The sequence below is a fragment of the Canis aureus genome, chromosome 16, assembly GCF_053574225.1.
Source record: "Canis aureus isolate CA01 chromosome 16, VMU_Caureus_v.1.0, whole genome shotgun sequence".
Classification (NCBI taxonomy): Eukaryota; Metazoa; Chordata; class Mammalia; order Carnivora; family Canidae; genus Canis; species Canis aureus.
In genome coordinates, this window is record NC_135626.1 from 41,755,605 (window position 1) to 41,777,855 (window position 22,251).

At 47.8% G+C, this 22,251-nt stretch overlaps 2 protein-coding genes across 3 annotated transcripts in view; one reads left to right on the forward strand and one right to left on the reverse strand.

The window, feature by feature from the left end:
• On the reverse strand, window positions 1-13,554 carry DUSP3 (dual specificity phosphatase 3). The gene is made up of 5 exons (XM_077853426.1): window positions 13,393-13,554; window positions 13,135-13,186; window positions 11,908-12,067; window positions 9,132-9,358; window positions 1-3,630 (listed from the first exon to the last, which is right to left on the reverse strand). Exons 2-5 carry the CDS (start codon window positions 13,184-13,186, stop codon window positions 3,425-3,427), a joined length of 645 nt encoding a protein of 214 aa, XP_077709552.1. The 5' UTR covers window positions 13,393-13,554; the 3' UTR covers window positions 1-3,424.
• The window catches only part of CFAP97D1 (CFAP97 domain containing 1), a 16,734-nt gene continuing 7,658 nt past the window's right edge, over window positions 13,176-22,251 (forward strand). The window contains exons 1-6 of one of the 2 annotated variants that reach the window (XM_077853428.1): window positions 13,176-13,310; window positions 13,544-13,781; window positions 14,311-14,381; window positions 14,650-14,768; window positions 17,236-17,292; window positions 17,792-17,920. In XM_077853428.1, the coding sequence (XP_077709554.1) occupies window positions 13,658-13,781; window positions 14,311-14,381; window positions 14,650-14,768; window positions 17,236-17,292; window positions 17,792-17,888 (468 nt within the window). In that variant the 5' untranslated portion in view covers window positions 13,176-13,310; window positions 13,544-13,657 and the 3' untranslated portion in view covers window positions 17,889-17,920. Of the gene's footprint in view, window positions 13,311-13,543; window positions 13,782-14,310; window positions 14,382-14,649; window positions 14,769-16,191; window positions 16,316-17,235; window positions 17,293-17,791; window positions 17,921-22,251 lie in introns of those variants that run through there. The other variant, XM_077853427.1, reaches the window with a different exon arrangement.

The window sequence follows — 22,251 nt, forward strand, 5'->3', positions numbered from 1 at the left end:
TTCTATGTAATGTAAGACATTTATTTTGGTTACAGTTAGTGTTTTAACACTGATTTGTGATACAACAGACATTAAACTTACTTTCCTTTAAAACCAATTTAATACCTTCCGCTTTTCTATCCAGAAAACTCAATGCTTTCACAATCAAATTGCCCTGAAAGCTGACAGGAGATAAGTTAAGCTTTCAACCACTCTGCTCTCTCAAATGGAGAGGGGCTCTATTTCCAAGCAGGATAAAATCTTGACTTGGCGAGACCAGTACTGTTGGCTCTTCAGCGGGTCCTGACACCGGTCTTATGACAAAATCTCCCGAGAGGAAAGCTCCTATCTTCCTATTTTAAGATCAGTGCTTATTTTGATTAAAACATTAGCATCTTAACATTAACTTGTGACACAGAAGGCACCAACATTCCCTTTCAAACCATCACCACGGGTGGAACACAGTGCCACCTGCTGGTCATCATATTACATACCCTATGATTTCCAGGTGGTGGTAAATTCCAGGTGGGGATTCTCCAGAGAACCCTACAGAGCCAAAGGGACCTTAGAGGTCTTCTAGAGGAGTCCCCTTGTTTGACACATGGTGATCTCTGCTCTCCAGATCACTCAGAGTGGCAGGGAAACAGACCAGCCTGTGGAAAGTGTACTGCTTTAGATTTGAGAAGAAAACCATTTGGTGCTCTAATTTCACCTAAGTGGGGGTCTGCTAGTCAAAGAAAGGGATCAGGTCAGGGGAGAGGGTAAGGGCACCCTGAGTTCCTATTCCATCACCTCCCAGGGTGTAGAAAGCTGTCCAGAGACAGCTTCCACTCGCAGCTGGGCATGTGCTGGCTCTTACAATAGAATTTTATTTTACTCAAAAATTAGGAGCTAAATCTCATGAAGTAAATATAGGGTTTCTGGGACCAAAGACTACCAAGAAATCCCAAGTTATCAGCATAAAAGTAGTCCCAAAGTAAAGGCAGTAATTCTCCCAAGCGCCTTTCCTCCCTCTTGCCCCCACAAAAAGGACTTCAAGAGGTCCTGGTTAACTAGTCTAAGTAGCTGTGGCAGCTACCCTGGGGGGTGACCACTGCTTAAGTGTGGGAAGGGGAGCCCTAGCCCTAGGGCTCTTCCAGCAGTAGAACAGAAAGCTCCAACTTAGGGATGTTTCCTGGAGGAAGAGCCACATGTCACCTTCCTACTCACCACAGCCTGGCTGGTTGTACTCCATCCACAAAGTTATCTGGCTTTTGTGCACACGGGCTGGGTCAAGGGCATGTGCAGTGCACCTGGACACTCCCAGGGGCCTCCTTTCTTGAGGAGAGTAGTATGGGACAAGGAATTCAACTTCAGGGAGCAGCAAACTTGGAGCTGGGACAGCCCAGGCACCATGTTTTCAACCAGTTGGAACCCTAGTTTCTTTTTCTTAAAAGGTAACAATACATGAATAAGCTCTACCAACTTGATAGGGTTACTGAAAGGATCAAGTGAGTGTGAATGGGACAGTTCTCTGGGAACTGTGAAGTGAGGTACACAGGTCAGAGGATGGCCATTTCATTGAGGGGGGTGTATGTGGGCAGTCCGGTATCTGGAAGAGACGACAGATCCTAGTTTGTTCGGGGTGGCTGTGGTCACAGAGGCAGGGGAATGTCCAGGCTGTGCACTGCTGGCCCTGCGGCAAGAGAGGCTATTACACCTCGGAGGGAGGCCCTGCGGCACCCTGCTTCTCCCTGTCTAGCCAGAAGCCCCTGGTCAACTCTGAAAAAGGCACAATCCCCACCTCAACAGGTTAATACTGCCTGAATTTAAATTTAAAAGTGAATTTTATATACCTAACAGAAGTCCTTGGCTTTTCGCTTCTGGTAAAATCCCTTTTGCAAATCCTTGCAAGTGATCCTACCACGAATTCGGGTTTATGGGAGCTTGATACACCCACCAGAACACCACCCTGCAAATATCTGGTGCTCAAAAGAAGTGTTTTATTCTGGAAACTTTTTTAGACCTCTGCGTGCTAAGAGCTGGGGGTATGGCTGAGGACTACCTCTCCGTCAGGGAACCTGAAGATGATAGGAATGCATCACTTTCCATGGTGACAATCATCTAAAGTCCTAATATGACTGGGTTTCAATCAAAACTCCTACTTTCTGACAAATGTGCGTGCACGTGTGAGCGTGAGTGCTAGTGCATTCTGACATCATCCTTTAAAAGTCCTAAAAAGGGTTGTTCTGGTTTCTTTGCTCTGCCACCAGCCAAGTCTCCATTCGGATGCTCCACCGTGTTTCATTTCTGCCTGGCTGAGTCATTTTTGCTCCCAGGGCTCCCAGATCTTTCCTGGCACGGCAGAGCCAAAAGCACTACCTCTAAGTGGGCGGGGTGAGAGCCTGCTCCTCCATCCTCTGGCTGTGCTTCTGAGACACACACCCCCCTACACACCCACACACCCACATTGGAATTGGCTAACTCCCTCCTTCTGTCCTTGAAATAGCAACGGAGACAAAAAGCAGTTAGCACGAGTGGCTTGAGCTCACCAACGCTATAATTCAGGACAAAACCTTTGCAATTCTTCAAATGGTGGGGTTTTTAAATAGGCTGGAACTTCAACACCCTGTTTTCTAAAAAAATAAAATAAAATAAAACCACGCCTGAGGCATCGCTCTTCTGAGAGCAGTCCAGGGGAAATATTCCAAAGCAGCGAATTCTGAACGCAAGCCTTCCATAGGTTCACATTTTAACAAACCTATGGACTTACAGGAGTCCTCCAGGGGAATGTCTGCCCACCTGACGGCCTCTTTGTTTGGGTCTCTTTAATCCCACTGAAATACTTAAGATGCAGTCTCTTCATGGGAGTTTCCACCCACTAACAACTGCTGGCCGGGGGACCAGCTTCAGACCTCACAATGCGCCTCTGCCTATGAGCAAAGTGTGGGCAGCTGGGAGGAGCCGGGGGAGACAGGCATGGAGGGGAGAGAGGGGCCTGCGTTTGCATAGTTCCCTTACAGGGCTCGAGGTGCTGAGGTCCCCACTCAGGAGGGGACCCCAGGGTGGGGCGTAGGGAGCCAGAGAGGGAGGCAGGGGGGCCACGGACATCAGGAGGGGCCCCACTGGGCATCTCGAGCCTTATCCTTCCACAGACCTCCTGCCTTGGGTCATCCAGGAGGAGCATGTATGTCACAGGCCTTCCCCCTCCGTGCCCCACCTCAGGGAGAAGACATCAGAAACTGTAAGCCCGGGACACACCGGAGAGCAAAATGCCTTCCTTAGCAAGCTTCTTTATACGCTCCCCAGGGGGGAGGTGGCCCAGGGCTGTGTTGGGACAGACTTGTGGGCAAGTGCCTGGTGATGCTGGGAGCAGGGTACACTGTGTTTCCTAAACATGGCGGCTTGGGACACCTCGACCAGGGCCTCCCCTGTCTGCCGCTAGAGAAGAGGCAGCGGGAGTGCCCTAGAGTTTCAATTTCCCCTCCTTGACTAGTTTGTCATTGAGCTGGCATAGCTGGGCCAGGAAACCATCGTTGGGGCCGATCTCACGGTTCTGCCTCACGATGCTCAGGGCAGACTTGACATCCATCTTCTGCCGCATCATGAGGTACGCGATAACTAGGGTTGGGGAGCGGCTGTAACCTTCCCGGCAGTGGACAAGGACCCGGCCTGAAAGAGACAGGGACGAGGGAGCGTGAGCTGGGGCCATCCCAACACAGCCCGACTCGAGTCAGAACTCTTCCGGGGGAAGCGCAAATGAAAAGTACAAGAGGCCATTGTGTACCCGCCCGGATGGAGAAGACGGAAAACACAAAGCATCAGCGAGGATGTGGAGCAGCAGGACTTCTATCTGTGGCTGTGCAGGGGGCAGTGTACGTGAGCACATGGCTCTGGCGAACCACAGGGCAGTACGTACTCAGGTTGACACATGCAACCCCCAGGGCCCAGCAGGGAGGTGCATGCATGTCCACCAAAGACACGCACCAGAATATTCATAGGGCAGCACTGTTCCTAGTGGCCCCAGCTGGCAGCTCCCAGAGGCCCTTCAACGGCAGGACCGATAAACAGTGTACGACTTACACTTAGAACACGGATGAGACACACACATAGGACATTTGTGAGTTCATGGAATAGGAGGGCAAGCAGAACTGCTCTGCGCTAACAGAAGTCTGGGTGGTAGTAACAGTGAGATAGGGAGGGAACACACTAGGGGTTTCTAGAGTCCTGGGGGGGAGATCTATTTCTTGATCTGAGGGCAACACACTGATCTGCACACTTGTGATACCAGCATTTCTCCACGTGAATTTTATATTTCAATCAAAAGCAAAACATACAGTGGCTCGGTCCATTAAGCATCTGTCTTCAGCTCAGGTCATGATCCTGGGGTCCTGGGATCAAGCCTGGCGTCGGGCTCCCTGTTCAGTGGGGAGTCTGCTTCTCCCTCTGCTCCTCCCCTGGCTCATGCTCCCCACTGCCTCTATCAAATAACTAAATAAAGTAAAAAAACAAAAAACAAAAAAAGAAAACATAGAAATAATCCAAAAGTTCACCAATAGGTGAACACACAAACTGGGACACATCCATACACTGGAAGGTTCGTCAGCATTAAACAGGAATGAGCTATGGACACGTGTAGTGACCGAGATGGAACTCACAGCAATGACACCGGCAGAGGCCAGGCCAAGAAAGCACACCCACTGTGTAATTCCATTTACACAAAAGTCCACAAAATGTACACTTGTGTCTGGTGACAGAAAACAGAGCGGCAGTTGCTTAGAAATGGGAGGCAGAAGGAGCGGAAGGGAGAGGCCACAGAGGCGCCTGGGGCGAGACGGGTGTGCTCACACTCTCGTTTGTGGTCCTGGTTTCACAGGTATACACAGAAGTCAAAATGTCAAACTGCAGGCTTTAAATGTGTGATGTTTAAATGTGTTGAATGTCAATTATAACTCAACAAAGTGGTTTAAAAAGTAAAAGGAACGTGCATGTCAAATACAAACAGGAGGATAAAAATATCAAAACATGTAAATATAAACACCTGCTCACGGCTCCCCAAATGGCCCGCGAGGCCCTATAAAATCTGCACCCGCCCCTCCCCGCCCCTACATTGTCTCCTCTCTCCCTCCATCCCTTCACCAGCCAGCTGGCTTCTCAGCTTGCAAACCTCTCTCCCCAGGTGTTTGCTCTCCCACTCAGCCTCTCTAAAGCCTCAAACCCACTCCCAGCCCTTCTCCTCTCTCATCCCTGACTCCCTGCTTTCGCCCACCCGCCCCTCCCCCCCCCGCCTGGCCCCAGGCCAGAAATCTTCACTTGTTTGCTGTCAGCTTCCCCTGAGATGGAAAAGCTCCACAAGGCAGAATTGTCTGTTTGGCTCCCTGCTGCATCCCCAGCATTTGGTGAAAGAGAGCATCAACAAGTCCCAGCACATTTCATTTCCACCAGGGGTCCCCAAGAGCCCCAAGCCTCGGCTTCTCTCTGCCACCACCCACTCAGGCCACAGAGTGTTAGTTCAGGTCCTCATCACCCTCACCTCCACCCTCTTCACACCTCCAAACTGAGCTCTTGATCTACCCTCATCATCACCAATTCACCCTCTACCTAGCAGCAGGAAGGGGCTTTCTATATTCAAATAAAACCTATCACCATTTGCAGGGCTTCTTGTCTCCAAGGAGTGGCTTACAAGGCCAAGTACCCACGGCCTTGATACGTTCCCATGCTTTTCCCTACCCCTGGTGCCTTTCCACAAGTCATTTCCTCTATAGGGAACAAAGTCTCTCTCGGCCACCTGGCAAATTCCTGTCATCCCTTAAAACCCCAGTTCAAATATTTCCTTTTTCAGCATAGGGATTTAGAACCAAAATCTTTGGGGCATCTGGGTGGCTCAGTCGGTTAAGCCTCTGACTCTTAATTTTGGTTCATGTCATGGTCTGAGAGTCCTGAGATGGAGCCCTGTACCAAGCCTCCCCTTTCCCCCTCCCCCCACCTCACTCATGTGCACATGTGCACACACTCTCTCTCTCTCAAATAAATAAATAAATAAATATATATATATATTTTGCAGAAGCCAGAGAAGGGTGGTGGTTAGGAGGTGGGGTGGGGGGAAGTGGTAGCAGAGGCAGAGGGAGAGGGAAAGCAGACTCCCTGCTGAGTGCAGAGACTGAGGCAGGGTTCGATTTCCCAAACCTAAGATTATGACCTGAGCCAAAACCAAGAGTGGAATGCTCAACTGACTAAGCCATGCAGGTGCCCCAGAAAATAAATCTTAAAAAAAAAAAAAAAAAAAAAAAAAAATCTTTGAAGTCCTATGAATGTGGGTTTAAATTCTAACTTACTGGTTCTGATGGTTCCATTTGTCAGCCTGGCTTGTCTATGATGCTCAGCTGCTTGGTCAAACACTAGTCTATAAGGTATTTTGTGAATGTAATTAACACAGACTATCAGTTGACTTTTAGTAAAGGAGATCACCCTTGATAATGTGTTTAGGCCTCATCCAATCAGTCAAAGATCTTAAGAGCAAAATGTGAGGTTCACTGGAGAAAGAGAAATTCTGCCTCAAGGCTGTAATCAAGAAGCCCTGCCCGAGTTTCCAGCCTACCACTCTACCCCACAGATTTCAGATTTGCCAGATCCTACAATTGTATAAGACAATTCCTTAAAATATCTGTTTATTCTATTGGTTCTCTTTTCTTTCCTGGCCAATTTACTGGTTATGAACCCTAAGACCCACCTAACCCACCTATGCCTTGATTCATCATCTGTGTTAATAGTATCCATTGCACAGTGTTGTTAGGGGATTGAAGGAAACGTCACATAAAGCCCTTAGGCTAATGCTTGGCTTATGTAATGGGCAAGGACAGTGTGGTATTGATTTTAGGATACCCTACAACCTCTAGTATGCACTTGGTGCTCAATAAATATTTGCTCACTAGCCAAGTGGATGATTATCCACCAATGCCTAAATACTGCCATTATCCTGGAGGAAATCTGCTAGCCCAAAGTCTCTTGTGTTCCCATCACCCTGCCCCCAAAACATGACTCTCTTTCCCCGTGCCTTCCAAGCAGGAAGGGGGAGCCCTCCACTTTCCTGCCCATTCCCTCTCTAGCCAGTATACTGAAAGTATGCAAAGTGGGGCTTTCCCTGCCTCACCACCTGGAACATATTTAGCAGTCCAGGGCTCACAGAGACAATGGGGAAGAGGAAGGTTTGACTCCCATCCTTCCAGGGCCCACTCAGATGCCATGTCCTCCATAAAAGTGTCCCTTGACCTTCCTGGCTAGAAGTGACTGCTTTCTCCTCTGAGCACTCCTGGCTGTTTCCCCTTCTCCAAAGTGATGGGCATCTGGCTCTCCTGAGCCCTGCACACTGCAGGAGGCCAGTGTGTTTCTGTTGACTCGCTTGGCCAGTCAATCCTAGAAGCATGTACACTTGGCATTAGAGCCCATGGAATTCATTTTTGTCACTCACTCAGTAATTATTTGCAGCATGTCTGCTACGTGCCCAATGCTGCATCAGGTGCTGGGGAGACAGAAGGGGACACAGTGGACCCAACTGAGGGCAGGCTTCATGGAAGAGAGAACACTATGCCCAGGGTTAAAGCACAAGGTGGAATTTGCCAGGGGACAAGATAGGGAGAAGCAGAGAGAACTTTCCAGACTGAAAACTCAGCCCATGCTGCCTCCTGCGGAGGCGAGAGGTCACAAAAAGCCAAGGTATGTTCCCAGTTGTATGGAGAGAGGAAACAAAGTCAGGAAGCTCTAAGTTCCTTAAGCGGATGACCAACCCACATACAAGAAGAGCAAAATCCATCCCCTTAACTGGGCCCCTCGTTCCCATCAACACAGGAACCCAATATAGCCGGAATGGCGGGGGTGACACACACAAGATCATGAAGGACCACAAAGGGCCTTACAGTAAAGTTGCAGATTCCCCGGGCAATAAAACTTCCCTCCTGAGCCCCAGATATGCGATAACCAGCATCTAGTACACACTGTTCACTGGAAATCATTCCAGGGGGAGGCTGTTGGGCACAAGAAGCAGAGACAGGCTAGAATCAGGGTATCAAGGCTGATCATACCTTCATGGGGCTCACTTCCCCTGAGAAGGCCGTGGTGAGGGAGGAAGAGGCCAGGGGAGGCAGCTTGAAGGTAAAGGCAGGCGCTGAGAGAAACAAGCTAAAAGGGAAAGGGCAAGTGGCCCAGCCTGCTCAACTGACGTTTGCCCTCTGCCTTCTAGGGTTTCCCCCAGGGAGGTCCTGCCTCCCTGCCTGCCAGCAACTCAGCAGTTCTGCTCAGTCTTAGATTTGGGTGCTGCAGGAAGCATTTAGAAAGTGGCTGGAAGATGTGGTCTGTGGGCCACAGCTTGCTAAGCACCCGCCTAAGCCAGTCATGGCTGCCCTGTTTCCCTGGCCAGGCGTTCATGTAAGCCAATTCAGCCACTAAGATGTGAGGGGAACCCCACTGAAGGGTTTCTGAGCACCCTTCTACTTGCTCTTTATTTTTATTTATTTATTTGAGAGAGAGAGAAACCGAGCACGAGCCAGGCAGAGGAACAGAGAAGAGGGAGATGCAGACTCCCCACTGAGCAGAGAGCTCCATATAGGGCTCAATCCCAGGAACCTGAGATCATGACCTGAGCTGATGGCAGACCCTCAACCGACTGAGCCACCCAGGCACCCTTTTACTTGCTCATTAAAAAAAGGGAAGAAACACAAGGAAAAGATGGCTGCCTGGTCTTTTGCTATGCTTTGTTCTGCTAGGATGTGGTGACTAGGTCTACCACCGCCATCTTGGGACCATGAGGGGAGAACCCTGAGGGTGGCGTGCAAGAGAAAAGGGAAGCACCTCTTCCTGATGTCGCCACCAAGCTGCTGAATCAACCAGCCCCAGAGCTCCCTCACCTCAGGACTTCTTATCATGGAAGATAAAATCATTATTACTAAAGCTATTTGAACTGAGGGCATGGCGGGGAGTGGCTAGAAAGGAACTCTCAGGCAAAGTCCACTCAAACCCAAGGACCCCGGGGCTGCCATGGTGAGAAACATTTATAAATCTTGTGTAACATGTGGCCACTTGATAGGTTTTCCAAGAGGAAGCCAGTTGTGGGCCTGTTTTCTAGAAAAAAATCCAGTCAGAACTGCCTTGCACTGTTTCCTGGGCCACATGTGCCTTACCATTCTTTTGAGCCAGGGCCTGGTCGATGAAGTCTGCAGCCCTTTCAAAGTAGGCGCTGAGGTTGAACTCCTGCGTGTCATTGGCCTTGATGCCCAGGTAGGTAATGCCGGAGTCCTTGTAGAAGTTGGCATTGGTGTTGACGTGCATGAAGGACCTGCCCTCAGCAGCATTCAGAACATGGGTGATGCCTAGTTTCTGCAGCTTGGGGATGTCTTGAGCCACAGACCTGGACAGGAGACAGGAGCAGGGGGATGATTACCTGACCACCTGGCAGCCCCAGAAGGAGGAAGATGGAGAAGATTCTAAGTCTCCTGGCAAAGCGAGGAAGCCTCCATGCTTGGCCCCTGCCAACTTCCCCTCATCTTGTGACCCACCTCCCTTACTCCAGCCATATCTAATTACTAGCAGCTTCCCCAAATAGCTGGGGTGGTTTCAGCCCCATGCTGTTCCCTCTCCCTGGAATGCCCTTCTCGAGCTTCTCCATGGTCACACACCCTCTCATTTTCCATCAATATGCCCTGATCGCCCCCTCCATTCCATCTGGCATCATGTTCCCTATACTGTGGTGGTGGTACAGTCTACTGGCTCAAAACGGGCTCTAGAGTCAGACTGCCTGGGTCTGAGTCGAACCCTGAGACTTGCCAGCCAGGTAACCTTAAGCAAGCCACTTAACCTTTTGGTGACTCAGTTTCCCTATCTGTCAAATGAGGTTGACAACAATACCTACCCCCTGGGCAGAAGGATTAAATGATCTAGCCTATAGACAGAGCTTGACACCGTAGTCAGTGCTCTTCTAATGCCTGATTGTGATTATTTGTTCTGATGGGTAGGCTGTGAACTTTTGAGGGAGTAACCAGGTCTGTCTGCCCAGCACTTGCTATTGCACCCGGCTATAGGTGCTGAATGACTATGGGGTGAATCAGTGAGAAAGAATGAAATCAACACATCTTAGGCAGCCTCCTTCCTTGGACTATAAAGTGTGGCGGCCCCTCCAGTCCCCCAGAGGGGCCCTTTCCACCACAGACCACCAGCCACATTTCTGAAGCTCCCCTGGGTGAGTAAGCACTTGGGGACCAAGTGGCGCCAACAGAACTCTGGGGGTTATAAAACATTTGATCTGAATAGTCAAAGGGCTCCTTTATTTCATCTCCCAACAACATCCCAATTCAGACAACAGTTTATACTTTACAAAGTGCCTTCTCCGACATGATCTTGTTTGCCTGTCACAGCAGCCTGCAAGGAAGCCGGGCCTGGGCTTAAGCTTCCAGGACAGTGGAAGGACAGTGCTGGGGCTCACATGGGATGCTTAGGGGCAGAGCAAGGAGAAGACCTGACACCAGCCCTGCTCTGTCTTCCCCTCACTCTGCCTGGCATGTCCACATCAACTGCAGATCCTGAGATCTAGAAAATGAGGCTCATACAGACTCCTCTCCAGGCCCTGTGAGCCCTGATTTGGTTCAGGGGCTCCCTATGTGCAGGAGTACCCCCCCACACCCCTGGTCAAGTCAAAGCCAGATTCACTAATTGGGCTGGGGATGTGTTTCTCTACAGTGGCCACCGGCACTTTCCACCCTGGCTACCACCAGACATCCACCGCCTCGGTTTCCACTCGGGAAGGAGGGGCAGCTGAATGTGCCAAACTGCCCCAGACAGCAGGTTCTCCGAGGCACCAAGGCCACTTGCTGCTGGGGTGGCTGGACAGAGCACTATCCTCTGAACTTTGCAATTACGGAGCACTTCGGCTAAGGCCCTGGGACTGTTTCAGCTGTTCCTGCTCATGACACTGCACGTGGTTGTTAAACAGTGGTTGATTAAAAAAACAAATAACTCTGAAGGTGAATTTTCATTCACCTCCCTTCTCTAATTCAGCGTTCAACAAATTTACCGTTACCACTACTATCACTATGAATGTGCACTGTAAATGCCGGACACACAGTAGGTGCTCAATATGGTGAATGAATGGATGGAATGGATGAGACAGTCCCCACGAAGGCAGGACCTGCCTTAGGGACCCCTTCTTGCCCCGCGATGACCCTCATTTTTGTGGCAGCCCTTAGCAGGGTAAGCAGCAGGTCCTAGTACAGGACAGGGGATACAGACATGAACAAGGCATGGTCTCTGTCCTCACAGTCCCTCAACCACCCTGGGCCACCATTTCCTCCTGGGTCAAAGGGGAGAAGGGAGTTAGTTCTGGGTTTCTAACGCAGACCCTTGGCCCATGGAACTTAGGGCGTTGGTAAACCAAACCCTATCTGGAAGGCAGGGGAGGGAGCAAGGAAACCCCAGCCCAGCTCTCCGGATCCCTCATTGGGAGTATTTCGATTCCTTGATCTGGCCTGCCCAGCCGGGAAAGTTCCACGCCCGATCTGTGACGTCAGCCAGTTGCCATGGCAGCGAAGGCAGACATTCCGCGGTGACCTCACTGCAGAACCAGGCAGATGTCACATGACGCGCGGGCTGGAGACCGGCCGGGTGACAGAGGGCCACCTGTTAAGTGATCCCGGTAGCCCGACCCCGCCCAAGGCCAAGCCCCTAGCGGCTGGCGGCTTCGGGCCGGACGCCCGGGGATCCGGGCCCCCCGCGGGGGGAGGACGCGCGGGGCCGGGGCGGGGTCTAGCCCCTCCGCCCCACTGCGCGGGGGCGGGCGGCGACTCCAGCCCCTGCCCGGCCCCGCGGGGCTCCCGGAGGGCGGCCACGCCCCGCACCCCCCCCCCAGCGCCCGCAACGCCCCGACCCCGGCTTTCGGGTGGGCGGGGCGCCCCAGCGGCGACTCACGCGTTGCCCACGTAGATCCTGGGGGTGACCTCGTTGCAAGGCTGGCTCGGCAGGCTGTAGCAGCCGCTGCCGTCCGACAGCAGGTCGTTGAGGTCCTGCACCGAGAGCTCGAACGGGCCCGACATGGCGGCGGCCGGGCCCTGCACGCCGGGGCAGCAGCCTGCGAGGGGAGAGCCGCCGGGTCAGCTGGGCGGGGGCTCCGAGCGGGGACCGCCCCGTCCCGCCCCGGAGGCGGGCCCGCCGGGCGCGGGAAAAGGCGGAGCGCGGACCGCCCGCGCGCTCTGCTCCCGGCGGGAAGGCGCGCCGCCGCCGCGGGCGCTCGGGGGCCCTGGGCCTGTCCGCGTCCCGCGAGTTTCGGGGGGTCCCCGGAACCCCCCAAGCTGGGGCCTTTTCTGCATCATTACAAACGGGGAAGTGCAGTAACATTGGACTAAACGCAGGGCGCGATCAACGTTCCCAGTGACCGGGGCGCACACAGGTGTCGCCTAGTTCTTCCAGGATTACCGGGACACCCGGATTCCGCCTAGGAGCCCTGACTCTTGCCTGCTGCGGAGCAGCGGCACTGACATCACCGGGGTGCTTGTCAGAAATGCGAAACCTCCGCCGCAGCCCTGCCCAACGAGAATGTGCATTTTACAGCACCCCCCGCCCCCCGCGATCCTTACAAAGGTTAAAGTTTGAGAAGCCCAACTCTGAGGTACATTTCTTCCAGTATTTATTGAGAGCCAGCATCGTGCTTCAAAGCTTGGGCTCTGTGCAGCCAGCGTGGCATTGACCCTGGAGAATTACTTAACCTCTCTGAGGTGGCTGAGGGGGGGGGGGTGCGGGGAATGAGAACACTAGTACCTAACTCCTAGGGTTGTTTGAAAGATTTAATGTGACACTCAAGGAGAGCGCCCAGCACTGTACAGTGAGGACTCAGTTGGTGCCCTCCCTCTACATCAGCCAATGTGATGAGCACCCACTAGGTGCTACTACGCCTGTACTAGGGTGGAGCGGAATCAGGTTCCTTTGCAGCCCTTCCAGGAGCAACTAACTGCCAGCCCACCATGAGCCACATCAGTGTTGGCAACTCCTCATTTGCTGAAATCGCACTAAAGGCAGAAGACAGTCTCTGTCCTCCCCTACTGCCCATGGCTGTTTACCCCACCCCTCGAAAAAAACAAATGTCCTAGGAATTCAGGAACCAACCCCTCCCCGCACCCTGAGCCCAGCCCTGCTACTAACTTGCTTCTTGAGCAGCAGAGCAGGCTGTTACTTTGGACCTCAGTTTCCTCATCTGCAAAATGAAGAAATTGGATGAGATTATCGTTAAGGTCATCTTTCACCTCCCCCCAAAAGCTTGTGATCTCACACCTCCACAAGATCCACTGTAGTGGAGACTACTTAGCTTGTAGTTGAAGGTATGTAACCAAGGCTAGACTTCTCCATCCCCACCCCCTAACCCCTACCTGGTGCCTTCCCACCCCTCCCAGCACATCACACCTTTTCCCACTGGTGTTGGTGGCATCCACGTGTCAGGCAGGTGGGAGAGATTCTGAGTCTTGCCCTTCATCTTGACTTGGACCTGTGTTAGCTTTCAAACAGAAGCCCGGGGATCGTCAGGCATGCTCTGCTTCTCCTCTTCCTTCCCCAGGACCTATCCCTGATGTCATAACAGGGTAACTATGACAACCTGTCATGGGGACCGCTAAGTACCTCACAGAGGAGCCTGGGTGCCTCATTTCTTAAATGAGACTAGGAAGAGAAGATGAACAATTCCCTGGATTATCTAGCCTACCCTGTAATCGTCTCGAATCACAGACAGAGCACAATCTTCAGGAAGAAACTGGACTTTGGCCACTACATATTTCACAAGAATAGAATACAAATAGGTATGTGGGCAGTTGGGGCGAGACACCACGATTAGGGGTTCTGGAAGGGTCCACCTTACAGATATTGACATTAAACCAGCATAGTATGACTTTGTGATGGTTGGTCTTATCTGCTGGGTTGGTTGGGTCAGGTCAAGAAGACCATTGGAGTCAGTGACAAAATTTACCTTCCACCAGGAGTTCAATGGATGGAAATGCTCACTCAAACTCTTTAAAACCAAAGTCAGCTAGAGAGGGAGTGGAACTCCAACTCCCAACAGGCTAGTTGCATTGGGAAAGGATGGGAAAGACTCTTTCATGTGTCTGTTTTACCCATTCTGGCCCTCACTTTCTGTTATTTGTGCTAAAAACTCTTTGAAGATGCCAGTTAGGGAAATGTAGCTAACCTAAAATTCCTGAACTGGGGAAAGGTCAATTCAAAATCATCACATTAATGAGTCGGGGAGGTTGTCTAGGACGTGAGCAGGCTTTTTGAGGCGGCTAAGAGGACTTCTGTATGGTAACATAGATCTCTCTTATCCTTCTCTAGTGAAACCAGCTGTTGATACCAAACCTCCAGCGGCGCACACACATCACATTTTAAAACTGAGCAAACTACAGGTACTTGTTGTTGCCATCTGCGGATGTACTTTATTGATTTCTCTCTATGTCCTGAGGAAGTCAGGTTCCCAGAGCCTTATAAACACCCACCATTCCAGAGACTTATTAAGATGCTCTACCCCTTGCACACCACACCCGTTCCTACACTCTGCTCCCAGTCTCCACTGTGGCCCACAATTTCCCCCTTTCCCACCATCCTGGAGAAGGGTGATGCTGAGCATTTGGGTGTTGGACAATGTCACCATGGTGGAGTATGGTTTCTTACCAGGGTGAACAAAAGCGGATCGACAAAATCGAATACGAAAACAAGCAACTGTGTCAGAAAATCGCCAATGCCCATCGTGGCCCTGCCAAGGTGGATTGCTGGAACGAATATTTTTCCAAGAGGTAGCATTCTTTCTCATCTTTTCATTTTTGGAAAGTCAAAATTGACTTTTCCCTTGTTGGGTTTTAGTGCAAGGTTCTCCTGAGCAGGAGGTGTACTTGAGAGACGGTATCTCGATGGGTAGCCAAAGAGACCGGGTTAAGGAGAATGAAAACTATCCAAAACGGAGATCTTTCTCTGGTGATAAAGGGCTAACTTTTATTGCATCTAAGAGACTTTTTTGAAGTCCTATTCAGAGTTGGTCACAAGAAAATACTGCATGCTCTTGTAGAATGGTGACCGTAGCTGGGACTGACACAGCATTCTTTTTTTCTTTTAAAGATTTTATTTATGGGATCCCTGGGTGGCGCAGCACTTTGGCGCCTGCCTTTGGCCCAGGGCGCGATCCTGGAGACCCGGGATCGAATCCCACATCGGGCTCCCGGTGCATGGAGCCTGCTTCTCCCTCTGCCTATATCTCTGCCTCTCTCTCTTTCTCTCTGTGACTATCATAAATAAATAAAAATTTTAAAAAATTTTTGAAAAGTGAAAATCCTCTTTGGATTTCTTTTTAAAAAAAGATTTTATTTATTTATTTGAGAGAGAGACAGAGCACAAGTGGGGTGGAGGAGGAGCAGAGGAAGAGGGAGAAGCAGGCTCCCCACTGCGCAGAGAGCCCATTGCAGGATTTAATCCCAGGACCCTGGGATTATGACCTGAGCTGAAAGAAGATGCTTAACCAAGTGAGCCACCCAGGTGCCCCTGACACAGCATTCTTGAGTCAGTTCCTCAAATATTTCCTGAGGAACTACTATCTACTAAGTCCTATGAATACAAAGATGAAAAGAGATATATATATTTTTTTCCTAACATCAAAAAATTCAAGACCTATTAGGGGAGATGTTTATGTAAATAATAATGGAGAATAGCCAGGGCTACAAAAGAAGTGTATGCAGGAAAGAATCTGGTGGATGTGTGTGTGTGTGTGTGTGTGTGTGTGTAGGAGGGAGTGTCAAGATACCTTTCCTATATCCTTATATATCTGAAACAATTGACAGGTGAGATAAAGTGAAGCAAAATTGTCACCAGCCTTTTGTGATGTGTCCATAGGCAAGACCTTCCTCATCATATAAACCAGACATTCTCCGTCCTGGTTTCACATAATAATTCCTAGGGTGCTTTTACAAAATGCCAATGCCCAAGCTGCACCCAGACCAGTAAAGTAGAAACTTCTAGTGGACATCAGGGTTGAAAACTGCTGATATAAACCTGCCAATGTTGTGCACGCTCCCCAGGGTGTAGTCTAGTTCAACAGATGTATGGGGTCTCACGGCTCAGTGAGAAAGTCTGTTCTCTGCACTTAGGCAGCGCGGGTTTATGACATTACTAGTTCATTCAAGAAGGGAATTTTACTCTTTGACCATCTCAGGATTTTGTGTTTTTCAGTTTAAACAGAGAAACAAGGAACCGAGAACTAGTGAGAATCACCGTGGAAAACCAGGGCATTCTGAAGAGGCTTAGTGATCGCAAACCCCACTATGACCGCAGGTCATCCGAGATGGACTGGCAGGCACGTGGCTGCTCTGTGTCTCTTCCTTGCGCACACACAGTTCGTCTGTGTTCAGAGTAGAGTCAGTTGCAGAAGAGCCTCCCTATGCGGCTGAGGGAGAGATCATGAAAAATGCAGTAATTGGTAAAAGAGAAAGCACCCAGAGCAAACAAAGCTAATGACAGGAGCGAACCATCCAGGAGCTAACCCATTTGCTCCTTGGGAGCAAAGCCACCATGCGTCAGTTTCAGAAAATATCTGGTAGCATTCTCCCTCAAGCTTTAATTCATTTAAAAAAAAAGACAACGTATAAGCAAAAAGGAGGAAAGGGTACATGATTCAGTGTGTAGTTGATTCCCTTCATTTAGGAATGACCTTTCAAGAAGGAAAAAGGAAAAACGCCTTCTGCATTTATTTTATTTTTTATTTTTTTTAAGATTTTATTTATTTATTCATGAGAGACACACAGAGAGAAAGAGGCAGAAACACAGGCAGAGGGAGAAGCAGGCTCCATGTAGGAGCCCAACTTGGGACTCGATCCCAGGTCTCCAGGATCACAACCTGAGCTGAAGGCGGTGCTAAACCGCTGAGCCACCAGGGCTGCCCAATTTTTTTTTTTTTTTTTTTTTTTTTATTCATGAGAGACACAGAGAAAGCCAGAGGGAGAAGCAGGCTTGTGCGGGGAGCCTGATGTGAGACTCGATCCCAGGACCCTGGGATCACAACCTGAGCCAAAGGCAGATGCCCAACCACTGAGTTCCCCAGGTGCCCCCTGTGATTTTTTTTTTTTGTTGTTTTTTTTTAAAAAAAACAACAACAACAAACTAACCACTCCCTGCCTTTAGTCTGTAAGCCTTTTCTAAGCCAGCCTTAGGAGCTAGAACTTCAACTTTAGCACCAGCCCCCTGGCATTGACATAAATCTGATTTTCTCCCTTTAAGAATTCAAGACGCTATATCAGAAATACGACAAGGTATCTTCTCTCCCGAGATGATTAGGTATGTCTTACCATGGCTGCTTCTTATTGGGGAATACAGTGATCATGGTTGATACCAAAGCCCTAAGAACTGTACAGATGGAGCACAAGGGACCCAGTTAAAGGGATGGATTTAGCCCTTCTGTAATATAAGGGAACTTAGAGCTCTCTATTTCCTCTCTCCATACGAGTAGGAAGTGACTGGCTTTTGTCATCAGCTTTGAGTCTTTACGTGAGTCTAAGGGGAAGTGATTTGTTCCAGGAAGATATAAACAGGAGGTCTCATGGTTTTAATGTTGTGCCAAAGTTCCATTACAGGTCTTTGTCACTATTCAAGTACTGTTGTGTTGGCATTTTGCATTACTTAACATTATTAGTAATGACTAAATTTGTGTGTGTGTGTGTGTGTGTGTGTGCTGTTCCTGAGGAGAAGGATAAATGGACACTCAGGCTTTCCAAAGAATAGCTCCGTATAATTGATATTTCTCTATTTCTCTTCCTCTTTTCCCCCTGAATACAAGGTTACTCACCATGGAAAAGATACGAGAGAAAGCCCTAGGATTTCTTAGCTACTTAGAATTTCAAGACACTCCTAAGTGGCTGAATGCTCCATCTTAGGATGCTACAATAAAGCTTGGAACATAAAATGAGTAAGTTACATTTAAAGTACCCAAAGGCTTTTAAGTCCCATCCCCAAATGGAGACAGAGTAGGGCAGGCAGAAAGAAAGATGCAAGCATTATTATCTGGGGCTCTGAAAAGAAGTTTCTATGAGACAGAAAAAGAAACAACTTTTTAAAACATACACCATCGCCACCATCCTAGAGGGGAGGAAGGTTGGTGTAAGATGACCCAGCTGCCAAGTGCCGCGCACTGTCAAAATGGAGAGCAGAAGCACTTGATAAGAGTAAGGTTCAGATAGCACAGAGAACAAATGCCATTAGTCTCTCTGTGAATATACAACACTGGAAAAGAATGCCTCATTGAAGTTTCTGTGTATTCTGTTCATCTATAGGGAGCAGCAACAGTAAAAGTGTCATACATATCTCAAAACATATGGCAAGACAACGCTGCATGACTGCTCTGACTGGTCGTGCTGGGTTTGAGCCTAACTTTTTAAACTTTTTATATTGCAAGAGAGCAGATCTTAAGTGTTCTCATTACAAGTAAATAAACTTTTTATTTAAAAATGATTAGATTCACAGGAAGTTGCAAATTCACAGGTACATTTGCGAAAATAAATGTACCAGGGCTGGGGAGGGGGCTCCTGCACCCTTCACCCAGCTTCCCCCAAAGTTAGCATCTTGTTTAACTATAATATGATATCAAACCAGGAAGCTGACATTGGTAGAATCCATAGGGTGTATACAAATTTCACCAGTTAAACGTGTGTGTGTGTGTGTGTGTGTGTGTAGCTCTATGTAACGTTATCACATGTGTAGTTTTGGGTAACTATAGCCACATTCAAGATTCATAGTTTGTACCATCATCAAAAGACTCCATGGTACCACCTCTACCCCTTTTAGCCACAGCCCCCCTCTTCCAGTAATCACTAATCTGTTTTCCATCTCTGTAATTATGTTATTTCATGAGTTACATAAATGGGATCATGTGGTATACATCCATTCTTTTGAGACTGGCTTTTTGTTGTTGTTCCATATAGCCTTGAAGTTCATCCAAGTTGTATGCATCAAAAGTTCATTCCTTTTTACTGCTAAAGTACTATTCCATAGTATAAATATACCAGTTTGTTTAACCATTTGCCTGTTGAAAGACATTTGGGTAGTTTCTAGGTTTGTTTTTTGTTTTTTTTTTTTGTTTTGTTTTTGACTATTGTGAATAAAGCAGCTATGAGTATTTGTCACAAGTTTCTGCATGACAGTAAGTTTAATTTCTCTGGGATAAATGCTTGAGAGTACAATTGCTGGGTTGTATGGTAAGCCCATTTTATTTTATTTTATTTTTAAATATTTTTTATTTATTTATGAGAGAGAGAGATTCAGACAGACAGGCAAGAGACACAGGCAGAGGGAGAAGCAATCTCCTCGCAGGGAGCCCGATGTGGGACTCCATCCCGGATCTCCAGGATCACGGCCTGGGCTGAAGGCAGTGCTAAACCACTGAGCCACCCGGGCTGCTGGGCTGCCCGGTAAGCCCATTTTAAAAGGAACTACAAACCTATTTCCAGAGTGGCTGTCCCATTTACATTTCTACCAGCAATGGATGAGTGATCCAGTTTCTTGACATCCTCACCAGCATTTGATATTTCTGATTTTAGCCATTCTGATATGTGCATAGAGACATCTCATGTGCTCTTAATTTGCATTTCTCTAGTGATTAATGAAGTTGAACATCTTTCATAGGCTTATTTGTCATGTGGATATCATCTTGCATGAAATGTCTGAATATCTTTTGCCTGTTTCCTGACTGAACTGTTCATTTTTTAATATTGAATTTTGAGAGTTCTTTATTATATTCTAGACCAAATCCTTTGTTGGAAATGTGATCTGCAAAATATTTTCTTTCAGTTTGTAATCTTTTAGTCCTCTTTTTAAAAAAATATTTATTTATGATAGACAGAGAGAGAGAGAGGCAGAGACACAGGAGGAGGGAGAAGCAGGCTCCATGCCAGGAGCCTGACACGGGACTAGATCCGGGGACTCCAGGATCATGCCCTGGGCCAAAGGCAGGTGCTAAACCACTGAGCCACCCAGGGATCCCCTAGTCCTCTTTTTTTACAGATTTTATTTATTTATTCATGAGAGACACAGAGAGAGAGGCAGAGACACAGGCAGAGAGAGGAGCAGGCTCCATGCAGGGAGCCCAATGCGAGACTACTCCCAGGACCCCAGGATTACACCCTGGGCCGAAGGCAGACGCTCAACCACTGAGCCACCCAGGCGTCCGTCTTTTCATCCTCTTAACAGGGTATTTCATAAAGCAAAGTATTTTAATTTTGGTGGCATCCACTTTATCAACGATGAAACTGTTCTGTGTTTTGTCTATATCGACATCAATATCCTGGTTATGACCTTGTGCCATAATTTTACCATCTGCTTCCCCTGAGGAAACTGGGTAAAGGGCACATAGGATCTCTATGTTATTTCTTATACCCATGTAAATCTACAATTACCTCAAAATAAGAAGCTTAAAGAGTGAATCAATATGTCCAATTATAAATTCATTATTAACTGGTTCCAGTTTATCTCATTTTGAGGAATCACTTCAATCTAGAATCTAGATACCCAGATTAGAAACCTGGAGGTCATCCTTTACTTCACTATCTCACTTTCTCCTTCCCCCTGACTATGTATTCTCTTCTTTTTAATTTTTTATCTTTTTAAAATATTTTATTTATTTGTTTTAGAAAGAGAGAGAGAACTAGCAGGGGAAAGGACAGAAGGAAAGAAAGAAGCAGACTCCCCGCTGATCAGGGAACCTGACTCAGGGCTCAATCTCAGGACCTGAGCTCATAACCGAAGCTGAAGTCAAACACTTAACCGAGCCATTCAGGCACCCTAGCCCTGACTACATATTTTCAATCCAGCACTCCTACTGCCCAGGGTCTGCATGTGCTACTGTTAGCTTCCCTTCAACTGAGAATGTCTTCATTTTTCTTTCCTTCCTTAAGGATAATTTCATCACATATAGAATTCAAGAGTGATGGTTCTTTGCTTTCAGCACTCTATAAATGTTGCGTGACTTCTTTCTGCCTCCATAGTTTCCTTTATAGGCAATACTAAAATAGAACTTGAATTGGTGTTTCTTCCTGGTTGTTTTCCCTGTTTTTCAGATTTTTTCTTAGTCTTTATAAAGTTTTTAGAAGATTAATTATGATGTATCTTGTGGATTTATTTGGTCTTAACCTACTTGAAGTTTATTGGCTTCTTGAATCTGTAGGTTTCTATCTTTCACCAAATTTGGGGATTCTTCAGCCATTATTCCTTGAATACTTTTCAGTTCCACATTTTCTCTCCTTCTAGGATTCCAATGATCCAAACATTGGCTCTTTTGTTATTGTCCCACAGGTACCTGATCCTTTTCTTTTTTCTTCCAATCTGTTGTTCAGATTGAGTAAATTTTATTGATCTGTCCTTAAGTAACCTGATTTGATCTTCTGTCATTTCCACTCTACTACTGAGGTCATCCAAGTTTTAACTTTCACAATGATTTTTTATTTCTACAATTTCCATTTGGTTCTTTCTCATAACTTCTATTTCTTTGCTAAGTTTTCCCATTCAAGAGAATTTGCAATAGCTTGTTGAAGCATTTTTATCACAACTGTTTTAAAATCCTTGTGAGATAAATTCTAACATCTGAATCATATCAATATTGGTATCAATTGATTGTCTTTTCTTTACATTGTTGTCTTCCTGGTTTTGGGTATGATGAGTGGTTTTCTTTTTTTTTTTTTTTTCTTCAGTTTTAGCAATTTTCTTTTTTTTAAGATTTTATTTCTTTATTCATGAGAGAGAGAGAGAGAGTTAGAGACACAGGCAGAGGGAAATGCAGGCTCCATTCAGGGATCCTGACATGGGACTCGATCCTGGGTCTCCAGAATCATGCCCTGGGTTGAAGGCGGCACTAAACCACTGAGCCACCCAGGCTGCCCTGATGAGTGGTTTTCCATTGCATCCTGGACATTTGGGTATTATGTTAGGGATCTTTTAGTTCTATTTACATCTTCTATTTTAGCGGATTAGGAATCCTGTTTAGGTTTAGTGTATTATTCTTGGTTCTTTTATGAGTTTTCATTCCAGTGGAAATTCAGCTTTTTGTTTGTTTGTTTGGTCTTTATTTTGTTTTTTTTTTTCGTTTTATGATTTTATTAACACAAATACAACATGCATATAAGCTGTCTATTCATTTTCTTCACTGTGCAGCCTGGCATTGGGATTGGTGATTCTGATGGCCAACTGGGCTACTATTTCCACAATGGCTTTGAGGTTCTTGGCGAAGACATTGTTAGCACTGTCTGCCCA

Bases quoted from the DNA above. Each gene is read 5' to 3' on its own strand.
- DUSP3 (XM_077853426.1), bottom strand. From the start codon at position 13,186: ATGAGGAAACTGAGGTCCAAAGTAACAGCCTGCTCTGCTGCTCAAGAA. The intron at 12,068-13,134 runs GTTAGTAGCAGG...CTCCCCTCGCAG, and splicing joins CTCTGCTGCTCAAGAAGCAA to GCTGCTGCCCCGGCGTGCAG. The intron at 3,631-9,131 runs GTAAGGCACATG...TGTCTCTTTCAG, and splicing joins GGCCCTGGCTCAAAAGAATG to GCCGGGTCCTTGTCCACTGC.